Genomic DNA, 19,206 nt, shown 5'->3' on the forward strand with positions numbered 1-19,206 from the left:
ATGTACATGTAACTGCCAAAATAAAGGAAACACTTCAGCAAATGAGGGATGCAAAGTATATTGAAAGCAGGTGCTTCCACACAGGTGTGGTTCCTGAGTTAATTCAGTAATTAACATCCCATCATGCTTAGAGTCTTGTATAAAAATGCTTATTATTTTTCGCTACTTTGAAAGACGGGTCTCAAAGGAGCATAGGCGGTTTAAAGGGTCTGTGTGTTTCCTTTATCTTGACAGTTACATGTATAATATGGTCTACTTTACTCTATAACACGTAAAGGCCTGTGTTACCATCTACGTGGTTGAAGGTGGTGTTCCCTGAGGCATGGGGGGCGGTGATGATGGGCAGCATGACGAAGCCGAACATGAGCAGGAACATGATGAAGTTGAGCAGCACCAGGAAACGCAGGAAGGAGAAGTAGGACAGGATCCCCGTGCCAAACATCCCTGTGATGGGACACAGAGAAGGGAAAGGATGAGTGATTTAGATACCATCCCGGATCTTAAAGAGATCAACATCAACGCACTCATATCTTTCAATGCTTCCAACAGAAGACACACAAGTGAGCAACAAAAACTTTTAATTGCCCAATTTTCATCAGCGATATTACATCATCTCTGTGGACACTCTGCCTTTGTCCCTCACAATTTCAATTTTGAGCTTTGATCGTGTAACTAATCATGTATTGATGTCAATAGAAGTCAATTGGAGTAACAGGTCATTTTGTCACTGGCAACCACTCTCTTACCCTCAATGACATGGATGTCTCCCCTCCAGAGCTCCAGGTTGCTGAGCATCTCAAACCCATCCTCCTTCAGCCTCCTCAGGGTCCGTCTGGTGCTCTGTCTCCACTGGCTCCAACTGCTCAGATCCTTGGCCTGCTCCAAACGCTGGTCCCTATCAGATGATCAATCAGTCAATATATTAAGCAATCAATCAGTCAGTCAATGTTTACATACTAATAATTTTTCAAGAATACTAACATCACACCAGAATCCACCAAGTGAGCTTCAACAAAGAGACTCAATATAGTGTCCACCATGAACATAACCATCTCTAGCCCCAATCGTTATGCTCATGAAATTATAGCCTACTTGTAGTTAATGTTGTGCTCTGTTATTGGCCTAAGGCTTGAGAATTGCCATATATCTAGGAGAGATTCAGAGAGCATTCCCTCACTAATCCTGTAATGTCTCAAATTGATACGAGAAAATTAAACACTGCCTGCAGAGCAATAACTATGCACTGCTGACCCCTACAGTGAGTGAAGGCAATGAAGGCAGATAACCAATTACTTCCAACACAGTAAGACAGTGAAAAACATAAAAATCTCTGTTGTCCTGTAACTTATACAGTTACATAGTATACAAATGTTATTACACAGTGCAACCCATTTCATATTATCATTACAATACACCATTTTACACCAGTATAACACTGCATGAAGACATATTAGCGATCTGACTTGTCTCTGCGTTTCTCCGCCATAGGTTTGGGCAGTTCCCTGACTGGTCTCTGTAGGGTCTGAGTCCTGTGTTTCTCCTCATGCTGCCTGGCCAATGTGGTCTGTCCCCATTTCCCACTGCTGGAGGAGCCCAGCCTGGTCCGTGAGCTGCCACGGCGCTTGTTACTGCCCGAGGCGGAGGGCTTTCTGCGGTACAGCAGAGACTGGTAGCTGGGGAGCTGGTCCAGTAGTGGGTTACGTGGTGCTCCCAGACGGTCATTGTGGAACACTGTCAGAGAGAAATAAATTAAAAAAAGTGTTTTGGGGAAGAGGCTGGGGGTTAAAATTCATAAAGTGAGAGTAAAATGTGGGGTTTAAAGAGCAGTACTTGAATGCAATACACTGTATTGATATCATACTGTTGAACTCACTAAACTATTTGGCTGTGAATGCACAGGAAGTGGTGTAGCCATACAGTCATTGCAACAGACAGGTACATTTGAAAAAACAACCACACCTCAATAATTACATCTATCAAAACATATCTTAAAAAACCAAGTTACTGTTCCTATTTAATGTCATAAAACTCAAAGAGTAAGGGAAGTTTTATTTCAATAACAACGACAATTGGCTCAGTTTCAGCTAAAAGTTAGATAGCTACAGTTAGCTAGCTAACGTTGGCTGGATAGCTTTTTAGCATTGGGAAAGTTTACCTGCCTTGTCTAGCTAGATAACTGGCCACATTTACTAACTTACTTGCTGAAAAGGTCCATATGAAATTGAGTTTGCTTAGTTACCTGAGTCTCTCTCCATTTCCAGTTGTCCTCGTGCACTTTTAATATCAACGAAAGTTTAATGAACAACTTTGTTAGCTAACTAGCGTAGCTAGCTGACGTTGGTTGTCAGTCAGCAGAAGTAAAACAAAGCCGCATTCCCTTTCCTGAATCCCAAAGCGACGCAACTCTGGAGCTAGATGTATAAATACTAGACTGGCCTAGCATGGTTTCCCACAATACACAACAATCGTGCTTATTTAATTTTGGATATGACTGGAGTTTAATCTAAATTAAATACTGACAAACGACCCGACCAACAATTTGACGTTTATTTGTATAGCTATTTAGCTAGCTTTTATATTTATATAACAACATTTGTCGCGCTCTACTGTCCTCAAATTCCACCACCATAAACCTTTTAAATTATGGAGCATCAATAATTATTTATGCTTAAAATGGGGTCATATTATTTGAATATGAAATAATAAAAATGTCCAACTAACAATTTAATTGTTTATTATGCTGTTATTCACGGGAATTCAACATTTTGTTTGACATTGTGTTTTAAATAGAGAGTCGAAGACGAAAGTTAATCATTATGACTCTTCATTGCAATTCCCTATCCTATTGCACACTGCACATGCAGTCATTCGTAATAACACAGTTGTGCCCTTGGCCGTCCCATATCTTATTATGCCAATTAATTTTCACGTCCTATGGGAATCATTTGGAAATACTTGTCATTATGCCAACCATAGCAGCCTATTAGATTTGCATACGGCATTTAGAACCACCGGACTTTTACCTTTATTTCAAGTGCACAGTTCCGGGTAGTCTCACAGACACACAGTGATAAAGTTCAACAAAGGTATATCTCTCAGAACTGCACTCTAGCTACCACAGTTGACACTTCAAACCTGGATTATAAGGAAAATGGGAGGCATCCTCGGCCTGCAACATCTGTTCAAGCAGCCAGCAGATTTCCCTGAGTAAGCAGCACATTAACCAGGTAATTACACTCTGTGGATTTACTCTTTTAAACAATGGTTTTATACAATAGTTTTAAATTGTTAATGTATCTAACAGCAATGTATACTATTATTATTTGGAACATGGTTATATTTCTCTTAATTTGACAATAAAGATTCACTGTCACATATAACTTCTGTGTTTTCCCCACAATAAACTACCATGTCAACACATTTGTTAGTCGGATCTCTTTCCAGACTTTGTTGCTCGGGAATTTGTTACTTCTACTTTGCCTAGTTTACTGCCATAGGGCAGCACTGAGGCACAGACCATGGCAAAACAGAAACCATATCCCTGTGTTAATAAATAATGATATACACAGGGATAGGACAGGGGAGTTAAATAACTTACTGAAGACAGCCATTCAATCCAAAACATGTGATGTGTATTAGATAGCACAGCTTTATTTGTGAAAGTAAGATGGGAATAGCATCGAGGTATGGTCTCAGAAGTCTTGTATTTGCCCCTTCTTTATACCCAAGGTGGTCTTGTTGCTAGTGGCACGTTTATGTCTCGTTTCCAGTTCCCATTTTATGTAATGGCAAGCTGATTCTCATGAATTGTTTTACTGAGAATACAGTAGGAGGACCTTTCAGACCTCCAGGGGACTAAAGAAGAGAGGGACAAACAGAAACCCCCACCGGGTTAACCACTATAGAAGAAGATCAAGCCAAGGATCCCTATGTCGCACTACAACAACACTGGAGTATATAACAACCCTGCCTATCATGACAGTGACACCCTGGAGATAGATAGGAGGTATGTGTGTCAACTTGTACGATTGTGTTGTTTGGATGTTTGTTATAATTCTGCTTTAACTGGGTAGAGAACCTGAATGGGTAGAGAACCTGAATGGGTAGAGGGCCTGAATGAAATGTTGACAGACAGCTCTTAAAAATGTTTTTTGGGAGAGTGCACCAATAACTCAAATATGAGATGTGAAGTAAAACATAATGGTCCAGTATTAGAAAATAATTCTGAGAGGATCTTTTGTTCTGTATATTTAAATGTAAACCATCACTGTGCTTGGTCACATCATCTCTAAATCTCTCAATTGGTGTCAGATTTTTTATAGTGCCAGTGCCATCATATATTGTAGCAGGAAGCTATCCCTGAAATGAATACTGTCAAAGTGGGCCAATTCTCCTTCTTTGTGTGTTGAATGTTGTGTTACAGTACAAGGAGTTTGTTGTCATTTTAAGTTAATGTCGTGCTAAGTACTAGAGACGGTCATGAACCTTCAGCGGTGTGACCAAAGTAATGGTATTTCTTACAAGAGACTCACTTTATAGCGCCTCAGAAAAAAAAACATTATTGTCTATGACAGATGTCAAATGTCTATAATAATATTGTAGCATGATTCCTAGAACACCATCAGCAACCTTATGAGTGTAATGATTAAGGTGTTGGACTGACTGATGCAGGGTTTATACAACAACACACCAGTAATGTTATCTCCTCTGTCCTTCTCTCCAAAGTCCTTCCAGGAAATCCCAATCCCATCATAGTAACCCACATGGTAACCCCTACCCCAGGGATGATGGAGCCGGGGGGCAGAGGGGCAGGTCCGACCTCCAGCAGCTCCCAGGAGGGGTCCAGTCCAGCTACAACGATGCCCAGGAGAGAGTGCCCTGGGGCGGGTGGCAGGAGGGGAGCTGGAGGGGCAGAGACAGCATTCCCATGGGTCTCCTTCCTCCCCGGTCGGAGAGCGCACGATGGCAGCAGCATGACCTCAGTAAGTCGGTTTGATTTAATTGATTAATTAGACAATAGAAACAAGTAATGTACACACCGATGTAATGGCAGTACACACGTTTTCTGATTTGAGATTGTACTGTAAACAGATCAGAGAAATATGATCCCTTGTGCTGTAGTAAGGGTAGTCTCTCCTCCCAAGATTTGGTTCTGGGTTCTGAGGGGATAGTATGGCCATGATTTTGTTGGAATGGCAGCCTGGTCGCATAGACTAGACGTAACATAGTAAATATATATCCGTGACACTCAAATTAGTATGATATGTTACGTTTGGTATGTTTACATAAGTCCAGTATGATGGAAGTTTGAGGTAGTTTCGTGAGCCAATGCTTAATAGCAATAGTGCTTACGCTAGTTAGCAATTGTGCTAGTGCTAGTTAGCAACTTTCTTCAAACTGCATGTAAAGACATAAAAATGGTATCTATGAGTTCATCCTACTCTGGGGACCTAGATGAAGGGCCCCATTGCCAAACCCTTTAACCCTTTAACCTAACTCTAACCTCAACCCTGACCTTAACCCCTAACCCCTAGCCACCTAGCTAATGTTAGCATTAGCCCCTTAGCCACCTAGCTAACGTTAGCCACAACAAATTGGAATTCGTAACATATCATATGCTTTGCCAATTCGTAACATATTGTACGAATCGCAATTTGTAACATATTGTTTGAATTGCAATTTGTAACATATAATACGAATTGTCATTCGTAACATATCATATGAAATGGATGGACATCCACAAATGAATACATACAGTACCATATGAAACGTAACATATCGTACTAATAGGAGTGTCTGGATTTACTTTACTATGTTAAGTCTACCCCTGAGTCCAGGTTGGGAATGGAGTAGAATTTCAGTGTGGCTGGTCTTCAGGTTCTGTGTTGCTATGTGACTTTGAATTTCTTCTATTACCTCCTGCCTTTTGTTTGGTTAATTCTTTGTGTTTTCAATGTTGTTATAGGTACCATATCCACCTACTTTTCGAACGCTTTTAAAACACGGAAGCCAAACACTCAAACTATTGCAACAACATCAGTGGAGGCTGCTGAGGGGAGGATGGCTCATGATAATGGCTGGAATGGAGCGATTGGAATGGCATTAAACCATGTGTTGATGTATTTTATACCATTCCACTAATTCCTCTCCAGCCAGTGCCATGAGCCCGTCCTCCCCAATTAAGGTACCACCAACATCTTGTGAACTTGTGCTTTATCATAATTCATATGTGCTCCACTAAAAATCCTTGCAATTGGCATGTTTCTGATAGCGAAACATCCTGACAAAATACAACATATTACTTGCCTTGTGTGCCTGGACCTTGTAGACTAAACTGCAGAGAAAAAAAACACAATTGATTCAAATGGTTGCCCAATCAGGCAGGCTAGATGCAGTTATTTCCAAATGATTACCGGGATGTATTCAAAACGCCAGGCTTTTGAGCGGTTTTTCAAATGGCATGGGCTATTCGTTGCAGTTTACAGGCTAGACTACAGTTTTGTACTCACTTGAAAACAATAATAACATTCCTCATTACACTGTGTTGTGGTAGCATAGGTAGGATACATTTATTGTCCCTAAAAAAATTAAACATATGGTAGCTTTTCCAGCTGCAAACCCGGGGACTGGGAGGGAGCGCACTCAGCGCAGCCTCGGGAGCGCACCTAGTGTAGAGCTACCTATGATTTCGTTATCTGATCAACTTTAAAAAAATTTGCTTTGTACATTGACTGGATATATTCACTACAGTATTAAGCCTAACATTGAGCTTATAAATAATGGTCTAATATGCATACACTTCTACTTAAGCTTTAGGCTACATCTCGAGCCTGTCTGTCTTTGTTCTGTTGTGCAATTACGCACCTGGCTTCTCCACTGACACAGCTATTCCTCTTAAATCTTGAGGAGTCCCAGGAAAAGACAAGAGTACAAAAGCTATTTGGACCCTTATTTCGACCTTTCTTCTTTAGCCTACTAACCGCCTATTGGAGGATAGATGCACGCGTGCACTCCCTTGCTGAATGTAAAATAGGCTACAGCTTTACGAGCGGGGAGTTGGAAAGGAGAAGCCCATATTTTCCTATAGTAGGCCAATCTTAACACCCGGCTACATCCTGACAAAATACACCATATGAGTGGCCTGCTAATGTACCTTTCTTGTGCTTCTAGACTGTCGCGAATAGACCTGAACTGATCCAAATGGTTGCATAATCAGACCTATAGGCTGTAGGCCTATGTAGTTATTTCGGAATGAAACAAAACAGGACGTTTGAGCGGTTATTCAAATGAGCCTACATCACTGCAGTTTACAGCTTTTGGACAATAATTGTGTACTCACTTCTTAACAAGAATACATTCCTCATTGCACTGTGTTGTTGTAGCCCAGGTACAATAATGTATTGTCTAAAAACGTAGTCCTATGCCTAATCAATAATGGAACTTTGCGTGCCGGTGAACCACAGTGCGCAGCCTCAAGGAACGTACTGCAGATTTGCCATTTCATAAACTTGTAACGGACTTTGACAGGTAAATATTTAGACTATAGCTGCAATATTTAGCTAATGCATGGCCTAATATCTAGCTAATATTTAGCTTCTTACTTTAGCTACACATCACTAGCCTCTCTTTTCCAGCTGTGCCCGTGGGTAACAGGCTGTAACAAGCCTCTCTGCAATAGGCGATTCCTCTTCTGGTGAATTCCCAGGAAAGCTATAGGCTACAAAAGCTATAGGGCATTTATTTGTATTCTTTTTTTAATTACAAAGCCTAATAGCCTATTCAGGGAAAGAAGCAGGCTTTCTTTTACTAATTGCTGAATGTAAAACAGGCCTACAGCATAGAAAATCAATTTCGGGGAAAATTGAAGAGAGAAAGTGTGTTGGTGTGATTGATCACGTTTGACCTGTTATGATTATAACATTGTTGCACTGATGCATTGCAAATAGTTGAACAGGACATAGCCTAGATGAGCACAGTGAAAAATAAGACACAAAGGAATTGACAACCATTAGAAAAATGGAAATCACTTGCAAACCACTTGAGCAACGAGGCAATGAGATGCTGTAAAATATGTACAGGCTCGGCGTTTGTTGTTCAATTGCTACATTTAAATATGAGTTACTATACTATTTTTTCATTTGACCTAGATGTACACTGAAGTGTTATTTGCAGTTGTCACTATGACAATGAACACACCCTGAAAGCACTGGTCTGAACCAGTATCTGTGCGTTAGAGACCTCGTGAATGGTCTAGTGTTACCACCTTATTAATAGGCAGTGTGTAGAAGAATGTTTTGATCAGTTGATTGACAGGTGCAGGCCTGCAGGCCTGCAGAACAATAAACAATAAACTTTCCTCTTGTGTGGATGCTCACCAAGGTTTTATAGTTATGTAGACTATAGTTTATCGTTATAGTTATTGGCTTTGTGGAGGCCCTAATCTCATACACAACACAATTCACGTAATTATCACAACATAAGTACTAGTAGGTTTGAGAACTTGAATGAAATTCATATACAGTTACACTTCCACTTGTTTACTTGACTTTTATACTCTATAAAGTGACTCCTTCAAATAACTTTTCAAGCTTTTTCAAGCAGAAATTTGCATCCTGTAGCACAAACTCAAAAAGTTCTGGGACACTAAAGTCCATGGAGAATAAGAGCACCTCTTCCCAGCTGCCCACTGCACTGAGGCTAGGTAACACTGTCACCACCGATAAATCCACTATAACTGAGAATTTCAAAAAGCACTTTTCTACCGCTGGCCATGCTTTCCACCTGGCTACCCCTACCCTGATCAACAGCCCTCCACCCCCCACAGCAACTCGCCCAAGCTTCCCCAATTCTCCTTCACCCAAATCCAGATAGCTGATGTTCTGAATGAGTTGCAAAATCTGGACCCCTACAAATCAGCCGGGCTAGACAATCTGGACCCTCTCTTTCTAAAATTCTCTGCAGAAATTGTTGCAACCCCTATCACTAGCCTGTTCAACCTCTCTTTCGTATCATCTGAGATTCGCATAGATTGGAAAGCTGCCAAAGTCATCCCCCTTTTCAAAGAGGGAGACACTCTAGACCCAAACTGCTACAGACCTATATCTATCCTACCCTGCCTTTCTAAGGTCTTCGAAAGCCAAGTTAACAAACAGGTTACCGACCATTTAGAATCCCACCGTACCTTCTCCGCTATGCATTCTGGTTTCAGAGGTGGTCATGGGTGCACCTCAGCCACGCTCAAGGCCCTAAACGATATCATAACCATGAATAAGAGACATTACTGTGCAGCCGTATTCATTGACCTGGCTAAGGTTTTCGACTCTGTCAATCACAACATTCTTATTGGCAGACTCAACAGCCTTGGTTTCGCCTGGTTCACCAACTACTTCTCTGATAGAGTTCAGTGTGTCAAATCGGAGGGCCTGTTGCCAGGGCCTCTGGCAGTCTCTATGGGGGTGCCACAGGGTTAAATTCTGGGGCAGACTCTCTTCTCTGTATACATCAATGATGTCGCTCTTGCTGCGGGTGATTCTTTGATCCACCTCTACGCAGATGACACCATTCTGTATACCTCTGGCCCTTCTTTGGACACTAACCTCCAGACGAGCTTCAATGCCATACAATTCTCCTTCCGTTGCCTCCAACTGCTCTTAAATGCAAGTAAAATTAAATGCATGCTCTTCAACCGATCGCTGCCCACACCTGCCCGTCCGTCCAGCATCACTACTCTGGACGGTTCTGACTTAGAATATGTGGACAACTATAAATACCTAGGTGTCTGGTTATACTGTAAACTCTCCTTCTAGACTCACATTAAGCATCTCCAATCCAAAATTACATCTAGAATCAGCTTACTATTTTGCAACAAAGCATCCTTCTCTCATGCTGCAAAACATACCCTCGTAAAACTGACCATCCTGCCGATCCTCGACTTTGGCGATGTCATTTACAAAATAGCCTCCAACACTCTACTCAACAAATTGGATGCAGTCTATCACAGTGCCATCCGTTTTGTCACCAAAGCCCCATATACTACCCACCACGCGACCTGTACTCTCTTGTTGGCTGGCCCTCGCTTCATATTCGTCGCCAAACCCACTGGCTCCAGGTCATCTACAAGTCTCAACGAGGTAAAGCCCCGCCTTATCTCAGCTCACTGGTCACCATAGTAGCACCCACCTGTAGCATGCGCTCCAGCAGGTATATCTCACTGGTCACCCCCCAAAGCCAATTCTTCCAGTTCTTTGCTGCCAATGACTGGAACGAACTGCAAAAATCACTAAAGCTGGAGACTCATATCTCCCTCACTAGCTTTAAGCACCAGCTGTCAGAGCAGCTCACACATCACTGCACCTGTACATTGCTCATCTTTAAATAGCTCATCCAATCTACCTCATCCCCATACTGTATTTATTTATTTATCTTGCTCCTTTGCACCCCAGTATCTCTACTTGCACATTCATCTTCTGCACATCCTACCATTCCAGTGTTTAATTGCTATATTGTAATTACTTCGCCACCATGGCCTATTTATTGCCTTACCTCCCTTAACCTTCCTCATTTGCACATGCTGTATATAGACTTTTTCTACTGTATTATTTATTTTATGTTTGTTTATTCCATGTGTAACTCTGTGTTGTTGTATGTGTCGAACTGCTTTGCTTTATCTTGGCCTGGTTGCAGTTGCAAATGAGAACTTGTTCTCAACTAGCCTACCTGGTTAAATAAAGGTGAAATAAAAAAGTTTTTTTTAAATGACCTACCGCAGAAGTAAAGCAGAAATCGAATCCATCACTTCCGTTGTTTGGCTGTGCCCATAGCAACGTTCGAAAATGAGGTGGATGTGATTAATGAATCTAGTGTTCTGTTCTCCATGATGTTCAGATCACAGCGGGTACCAGATCGACCAGGCAACGCATTATGACACAACGCCTCCTGTACGACTTCCATCTGCAACTTCAGGTGCTGTTCAAACCACTTTAAAGAGCACATACAGTAGATTACTCTCTATTTACTTCCTTACTTTACTTCTTTAGCTTTCAGTTGGTCCCTTTGATCATGAGAACCTTTGAGGTTAACTGTTGCACTATCCTTGCTTCAGGCAGTTAGATTGGGTATGTCATTTTAGGCGAAATTAAAAAATATATATAAACAAATTAAAGGGTCAGCTCCTTAAGAGGTTATTAAAGAGACACACAACTCAAAGATAGAATGAAAATCAAGATTGTTCATGTCATGACAGATTTCGTGTAGCTAACTTTTGCAATATTGCTATGAGGATTTATGACAATCCAATGTCTAATAAAACATTACCCAAAGGTAGACAGGCAGCACAAGGAAGTTGGCAGAAAAATACCATCCCGGGAAACTATGGTGCTAACAGTTTACAGGGCTGCATTGATTAGGGCAAAACGTAGCAAAACGTTTTACAACGAAACGTTACAATGAGCGTTTCGTTTTGGACAAGTCCAGGTAGTCCCTCCCTGTTTCAGTCTGTTTTCTTCCATTTATTGCCTAATGAACACAATCCAGGTAACATTACCTCATCACGAGGACTGACGATTAGGTGTTTGCTGAAATATAACCAAGAAATGTACAAATGTAGCATCTTAATTTTAGCCAGTTTGCTACAGCAGGAAAATGATCCTGCAGCAATAGGAAATGTGAATTATAATGTGGATTTGATACATTTGTATGAAATTTCAAAGTGGAAATTACAAACTTCAGAAGCCTTTTTAAAACCTCAAATGCACTACAAGTTGTACAGGAAAGTTCTCCTGAAAAAGGGTGATCAAATTAAGATCCAACATCTGTAGAGTGTTTGCCTCTTTGGCATTTTATACTTTCTCAATGATTTAGCCTTAATAAAGACACACAATATGTCAGAGGTGTAGCAGCATTACTCGGTTAGCATGAAGGTTATAATGGATAACTCTAATGGGACAGATAAGGCTGGGGGAAACAATTTCACTTCACAAAAAGAAGTTAGTTTCTATTAGAGTGTGTTGTCTACAGTGTGTTTTTTCATTGTCAGCTAGTCATGCTACTGCGTTTGTCAAAAGGATGTGAAGTATAGTACACTATACTATCTAGGTACTATCTAGAACCTAAAAGGGTTATTTGGCTGTCCCCATAGGAGAACCCTTTGCATAGGAGAACCCTTTGAAGAACCCTTATTGGTTCCACGAAGAACCCTTTTGGTTCCAGGTTCTATATGGAACCAAATGGGTTCTATCTGTAACCAAAAATAGTTCTACCTGGAACCAGAAAGGGTTCTGCTATGGGGACAACCTATTGGAAATGTCAGGGACAGCTGTCTATCATTGTCTCTGATTGGGAATCATACTTAGGCGGCCCTTTTTCCCTCCTTTCAGTGTGGATAGTTAACTTTGTTTGTGGCACTAATGCCCTGTAAGCTTCACGGTTGTTTCTTTCTTTTGTTGGCGACGTTTTAAATAAAAAGGAAAATGTACGCTCACCACGCTGCACTTTGGTCCACTTCTTTTGACGGCCGTGACAGGAAACCTTTTTTTAACCACCTCTATTTGATTTGTTTTAATCAAAGTTGATCATCAGCAGCTAACACTTATTTACACAGTGTAAATATTGACTCACGACACACCCATGCAATGTGATGGGGGGGGGGGCTCCCCTTTCAAGCCACCCAAAACCACTTCCTTGTGCAATCAAGGACCATGTCAGTGTGTGAACCAATAAACCATGATGTATTGTAAGTTGTATGTGCATGCCGTTCTTTGTATGTTCACTTGTTTGTACTGTAATTATGGGAATGAATTGTGTTTGCCAAGTCAATGGGTGGACATGATCTGAAATGAATGTGCAGAGTCCTTTCTATTTGCGTAACATATTATATATCCTCCGTATTGTTAGTGCTGATAGTAAGCCTATATGATGGATGGCTTTCTATTCGTTCAACACTCTTTATTAAGCTCATAATTCCTCAGTAATAGCTAGGCTGTCAGCTGTGTTTAATTAGATGTCCTCATGTCTCCCAGGTCATGTTTCGATGAGGTTCAGGGGGTCGAGGAAGATGAGTCTATTCCCTGTAGGAGAGGCTGCTCTGGGCAATCTGGGCCTTTCTGTGGACGACATCAGGAATGAGATGGAAAATGGTGAGGGATGAAGAAGGGAGAGCCTACGGCACATCCATAGAAATGGAGTTACTAGAATTGTATTCCTATGGGCACAACCACTGTTGAGAATGCCTGTCCATTCTCCCTGTAGAAATATGATGTTTCTCTTTTCAATCGGTTCAGGACAATGTTATCCATTGAAGTCATATTCTGGATACACTGATTGAAGTAAAAGAAGTCACTATATACTATCTTTATAGCTCAATCATAACCCTCCATCACTTCTTATACTTAAATCACAATGATTTAACTCATATATGATATATTATATATGATTATATTCATATTTTTATATTACAACTCCGATCTAAAGGCATACTAGGATTAATAACCTCACAGATCTGTGTTATCTTGTCTTTGTCCAACAGAGGAACAGAACTTGGTCAAAGAGCTGGTTGCCATGTCAACGAGGGACAGAATCAAGGCCATCCGAGACCTCCCTATGAGCTTTGATGACAAGAAACACATCAGGTACAGTTGTCATGTCACCGTCATAGGTCAAAAGGTGCCTGTTTTCGTGCAGTTTTACTATGGAAAGTTTAACTTATGACCAGGGGTAGTAAAATAAGTACTATGTACAAGGGTAGGTAGGTCATCGAGTGTGCAGTTATGTAGGCTTGCGATGTGAGATCATTGGGGGGGAACAGTCGCACACGCAGACACACACACACACCAACACACATACACACCTTCTTGCGGTATGCGGGTAAGGAAGAAGTGTTTACCATAAGCGCATCGCATCGGCCAAGTCCAAAGTTTACAGCCACACAGCCAGCCAAGAGCACTGTGCAACTTTTGACAGGTCATATATTTTATGAAGAGATAATGCTGTGATGCGCGTATCATCATACGCTACATAACTGTATAAGACTGTAATCTTTACGTTTGTTTGATCTCTTATCTCCTAGGGGCCAAGTGTTGGCGTTGAAATCATTCAAAAAATCCCGGCAACTGAACTGCTTTTCAGACTGCTCGACGACTGTCTCACTGGTGAGCAGTTTGACTCTCTGACATCTTTGTGTCTCTCTGTGTGTCCTCCTGTCCTGATGCCCAACTTTACTTCCTGTGTGTCCTTGTACTGCACAAGCAGTGCCCTATTAGACTATGGCAAAGTACAACGCTTCTTGTGGTTGGCTATCACTAAATCATTATGCCTTTTATGAGCAAGGGTGCCAGGGTGACATTCTGTCTCTGCATTCAGCGACACTTGAACATTGGCAAAAGCAGAAACAGACTGCCACCATGCAGGTTACAATACAATAACGTTCTACTTACATTAAACATTATTACTGTTCCATCATCCACATCCTCTATTGACAATTACACATATTCTGTGACAGCTGTGCTATGAAATCTATGACAGTGCATTTGTGACATACAAGACCCCCACCACTGTTCTCAGACCAGTCTTCCCCCACAGGCGTTCCGCAGGTGCGGTGCTAACATGACTTTAGCCAAGCAGACCCTGGAACTGTGGCGGGGTACCATGAAGGAGGTCGGGGGTAAATTTGGCACGGGGGTCCTCTCCTACTTCAAGTTCCTAAAATGGCTGCTGATGTTCAACATCTTCTCCTTCCTGGTCAACTTTGGTTTCATCACCATCCCCCAGCTCATCTATCACCCCACGCCAGACATCCCCGCTGGGGTCAGCTTCAAAGGGCTAGAGATACTGACCGGAGCGGTTTGTTGTTGGTTACTATTCACGCTACTTCTAGTCGAGGCTTTTGAGTGAATCATTCCAAAGCAGCATACGCTACGAATCTGATCAACATATTTGTTATACGACACCCCGTACTGTAAAGTCAGCATACAGTGAACAGTTACTGTGTGGTAAAAATGTTTTATTTTGATGTATCTATTTTCCCCACAGGGTTATTTCAGCCACACAGTGATGTATTATGGCGGCTACAGTAATAAAACACAAGGGACAGGGGGCCGGTCTGAGTACAACATGCAGCTGGCCTACTTCTTCACCATAGCAGCCTACATGGTGTTGTGTGGAGCCGCCCTCATCTACAGGTCAGTATGGGATGGGACTGCACAGTGATCATGTAACAGTAACATTGTATTGACCACTATTAACTCTGCTTTGGTCATTTATGTCATGCATGGTTTGGTTTCCATGTGCTTCTTCATTGGTTTCAAGTGCCAGTAAATCATTTATCAAAGCCAGTTGATCTCACATGTATGATGTCAATCAAATCCACAATGTCATGACATTCACATCACACCTTTATATATTTATTGAACCTTTCCTTCATGTTGTAATAGTGCAGTAAAGGGACCCTTGTTCTCTCTCTTTCTCTCTGTCTCTCTGTCTTTGTCTATCCCTCTCTTTCTGTCTGTCTGTCTGTCTGTCTGTCTGTCTGTCTGTCTGTCTGTCTGTCTGTCTGTCTGTCTGTCTGTCTCTCTCAAAATTCAATTCAAGGGCTTTATTGGCATGGGAAGCACATGTTAACATTGCCAAAGCAAGTGAAATAAATAACAAACAAAACTGAAATAAACAATACAATTACATTTTTTAATTTTTAATTTCACCTTTATTTAACCATGCAGGCTAGTTGAGAACAAGTTCTCATTTGCAACTGTGACCTGGCCAAGATAAAGCAAAGCAGTTCGACACATACAACAACACAGTTGTTACAGAGTTACATATGGAATAAACAAACATACAATCAATAATACAGTAGAAAAATCTATATACAGCATGTACAAATGAGGTAGGATAGGAGAGTTAAGGCAATAAATAGGCCATGGTGGCAAAGTAATTACAATATAGCAATTCAACATTGAAATGGTAGGATGTGCAGAAGAAGAATGTGCAAGAAGGGATACTGGGGTGCAAAGTAGCTAGATAAATAAATAAATACAGTATGGGGATGAGGTAGTTTGGATGGGCAATTTACAGATGAGCTATGTACAGGTGCAGTGATCTGTGAGCTGTTCTGACAGCTGGTGCTTATAGCTAGTGAGGGAGGTAAGAGTCTCCAGCTTCAGAGATTTTTGCAGTTCGTTCCAGTCATTGGCAGCAGAGAACTGGAAGGAGAGGTGGCCAAAGGAAGAATTGGCTTTGGGGGTGACCAGTGAGATATACCTGCTGGAGCGCATGCTATGGGTGGGTGCTGCTATGGTGACCAGTGAGCTGAGATTAGGCGGGGCTATACCGCAGAGACTTATAGATGACCTGGAGCCAGTGGGGTTTGGCTACGAGTATGAAGCGAGGGCCAGCCAACGAGAGCGTACAGGTCGCAGTGGTGGGTGGTATAAGGGGCTTTGGTGACAAAACGGATGGCACTGTGATAGACTGCATCCAATTTATTGAATATAGTGTTGGAGGCTATTTTGTAAATTACATCGACAAAGTCGAGGATCGGCAGGATGGTCAGTTTTACGAGGGTATGTTTGGCAGCATGAGAGAAGGATGCTTTGTTGCGAAATAGTAAGCTGATTCTAGATTTAATTTTGGATTGGAGATGTTTAATGTGAGTCTGGAAGGAATGTTTACAGTCTAACCAGACACCTAGGTATTTGTAGTTGTCCACATATTCTAATAATATGCATATCTTATATTCTTTGCATGAGTAGCAGGAAGTTGAAATTGGGCACGCTATTTATCCAAATGTGAAAATGCTGCCCCCTTTACCTTAAGAAGTTAACTTGGCTTTCAAAGACCTAGAAAGGAAGGGTAGGATAGATATAGGTCTGTAGCAGTTTGGGTCTAGAGTGTCTCCCCCTTTGAAGAGGGGGATGACCGCGGCAGCTTTCCAATCTATGGGAATCTCAGACGATACGAAAGAGAGGTTGAACAGGCTAGTAATAGGGGTTGCAACAATTTCGGCAGATAATTTTAGAAATAGAGGGTCCAGATTGTTTAGCCCGGCTGATTTGTAGGGGTCCAGATTTTGCAGCTCTTTCAGAACATCAGCTATCTGGATTTGGGTGAAGGAGAAGTGGGGGAGGTTTGGGCGAGTTGCTGTGGGGAGCGCATGGCTGTTGACCGGGGTAGGGGTAGCCAGGTGGAAAGCATGGCCAGCCGTAGAAAAATGCTTATTGAAATTCTCAGTTATAGTGGATTTATCGGTGGTGACAGTGTTTCCTAGCCTCAGTGTAGTGGGCAGCTGGGAGGAGGTGCTCTTATTCTCCATGGACTTTACAGTGTCCCAGAACTTTTTGAGTTTGTACTACAGCATGCAAATTTCTGTTTGAAAAAGCTAGCCTTGGCTTTCCTAACTGCCTGTGTATATTGTTTCCTAACTTCCCTAAAAAGTCGCATATCACGGGGGCTATTCGATGCTAATGCAGAACGCCACAGGATGTTTTTGTGCTGGTCAAGGGCAGACAGGTCTGGAGTGAACCAAGGGCTATATCTATTCCTAGTTCTACATTTTTTGAATGGAGCATGCTTATTTAATATGGTGAGGAAGGCACTTTTAAAGAATAACCAGGCATCCTCTACTGACAGGATGAGATCAATGTCATTCCAGGATACCCCGGCCAGGTCAATTAGAAAAGCCTGTTCGCAGAAGTGTTTTACGGAGCGTTTGACAGTGATGAGGGGTGGTCGTTTGACTGCAGACCCATTACGGATGCAGGCAATGAGGCAGTGATCGCTGAGATCTTGGTTGAAAACAGCAGAGGTGTATTTGGAGAGTTAGTTAGGATGATATCTATGAGGATGCCCGTTTTTACGAATTTGGGGTTGTACCTGGTAGGTTCATTGATCATTTGTGTCAGATTGAGGGCATCAAGCTTAGATTGTAGAATGACCGGGGTGTTAAGCATGTCCCAGTTTAGGTCACCTAGAAGCACGAGCACAGAAGATAGATGGGGGGCAAACAATTCACATATGGTGTCCAGGGCACAGCTGGGGGCAGAGGGTGGTCTATAGCAAGCGGCAACGGTGAGAGACATGTTTCTGGAAAGGTGAATTTTTAGAAGTAGAAGCTTGAATTGTTTTGGTACAGACCTGGATAGTAAGATAGAACTCTGCAGGCTATCTCTGCAGTAGATTGCAACACCACCCCCTTTGGCAGTTCTGTCTTGGCTGAAAATGTTATAGTTAGGAATGGAAATTTCAGGGTTTTGGGTGGTTTTCCTAAGCCAGGATTCAGACACGGCTAAGACATTTGGGTTGGCAGAATGTGCTAAAGCAGTGAATAAAGCAAACTGAGGGAGTAGGCTTCTAATGTTAACATGCATGAAACCAAGGCTTTTACGGTTACAGAAGTCAACAAATGAGAGCACCTGGGGAGTAGGAGTGGAGCTAGGCACTGCATGTCCTGGATTAACCTCTATATCACCAGAGGAACAGAGGAGAAGTAAGATAAGGGTACGGCTAAAGGCTATAAGAACTGACCGTCTAGCGTTTTCGGAGCAGAGAGTAAAGGGAGCAGGTTTCTGGGCACGATAGCATAGATTCAAGGCATAATGTACAGACAAAGGTATGGTAGGAAGAGAGTACATTGTAGGTAAACCTAGGCATTGAGTGATGAAGAGAGAGATATAGTCTCTAGAGTCGTTTAAACCAGGTGATGTCATCGCATATATGGGAGGTGGAACAACATGGTTGGTTAAGGCATTGAGCAGGGCTATAGGCTCTACAGTGAAATAAGACAGTAATCACTAACCAGGACAGTAATGGACAAGGCATATTGATATTAGGGAGAGGCATGCATAGCCAAGTGATCGTATGGGTCCAGTGAGTGGTTTGGCTGGCTGGGGACAAGGCGATTCAGACAGTTAGCAGGCCGGTGCTATCAAGCTAGCAGTTAGCAGGCCAGGGCTAGCAAGCTAGAATAAGGGCCTTAGAAGGACGTCGCAATGGGGGAAAAGTCTGTTTTTGCCTCCTCGTGCAGTGACGTCGATAGACCAGTCGTGGAATTAGTAGGGTTCCAAGTAGCAGAGGGTCCAAGTCCAATTGCCAAAACGGGTATACTGGTCCAAGAAATTGGCCGGTGGATCAGTTAACAGTCTAATATGCTATAGATAGCTAGCAGGCCGCAGTTACCAGAATGGTCTTCAGGGGATGCCGCGCCTAAGGGGATGCCGCGCC

General features: G+C 42.2%; 2 protein-coding genes across 3 annotated transcripts in view; one reads left to right on the top strand and one right to left on the bottom strand.

Annotated features, from left to right (window-relative positions):
- The window catches only part of LOC139423508 (BOS complex subunit NOMO1-like), a 40,254-nt gene extending 37,902 nt beyond the window's left edge, over window positions 1–2,352 (bottom strand). Inside the window, exons 1-4 of the mRNA XM_071175116.1 lie at window positions 2,240–2,352; window positions 1,464–1,731; window positions 747–895; window positions 289–444 (exon numbers count right to left, since the gene is read on the bottom strand). Coding sequence (XP_071031217.1) covers window positions 289–444; window positions 747–895; window positions 1,464–1,731; window positions 2,240–2,255 — 589 coding nt within the window. The 5' untranslated portion in view covers window positions 2,256–2,352. The remainder of the gene's footprint in view (window positions 1–288; window positions 445–746; window positions 896–1,463; window positions 1,732–2,239) is intronic.
- Window positions 2,353–2,946: 594 nt separating this feature from the next.
- The window catches only part of LOC139424510 (transmembrane channel-like protein 5), a 28,310-nt gene continuing 12,050 nt past the window's right edge, over window positions 2,947–19,206 (top strand). Inside the window, exons 1-9 of one of the 2 annotated variants that reach the window (XM_071176433.1) lie at window positions 2,947–3,227; window positions 3,821–4,006; window positions 4,726–4,982; window positions 10,885–10,962; window positions 13,017–13,133; window positions 13,523–13,625; window positions 14,063–14,144; window positions 14,575–14,835; window positions 15,025–15,173. In XM_071176433.1, the coding sequence (XP_071032534.1) occupies window positions 3,930–4,006; window positions 4,726–4,982; window positions 10,885–10,962; window positions 13,017–13,133; window positions 13,523–13,625; window positions 14,063–14,144; window positions 14,575–14,835; window positions 15,025–15,173 (1,124 nt within the window). In that variant the 5' untranslated portion in view covers window positions 2,947–3,227; window positions 3,821–3,929. The remainder of the gene's footprint in view (window positions 3,228–3,820; window positions 4,007–4,725; window positions 4,983–10,884; window positions 10,963–13,016; window positions 13,134–13,522; window positions 13,626–14,062; window positions 14,145–14,574; window positions 14,836–15,024; window positions 15,174–19,206) is intronic. The other variant, XM_071176432.1, reaches the window with a different exon arrangement.

Source organism: Oncorhynchus clarkii, chromosome 13 (genome assembly GCF_045791955.1).
Source record: "Oncorhynchus clarkii lewisi isolate Uvic-CL-2024 chromosome 13, UVic_Ocla_1.0, whole genome shotgun sequence".
Classification (NCBI taxonomy): domain Eukaryota; kingdom Metazoa; phylum Chordata; class Actinopteri; order Salmoniformes; family Salmonidae; genus Oncorhynchus; species Oncorhynchus clarkii.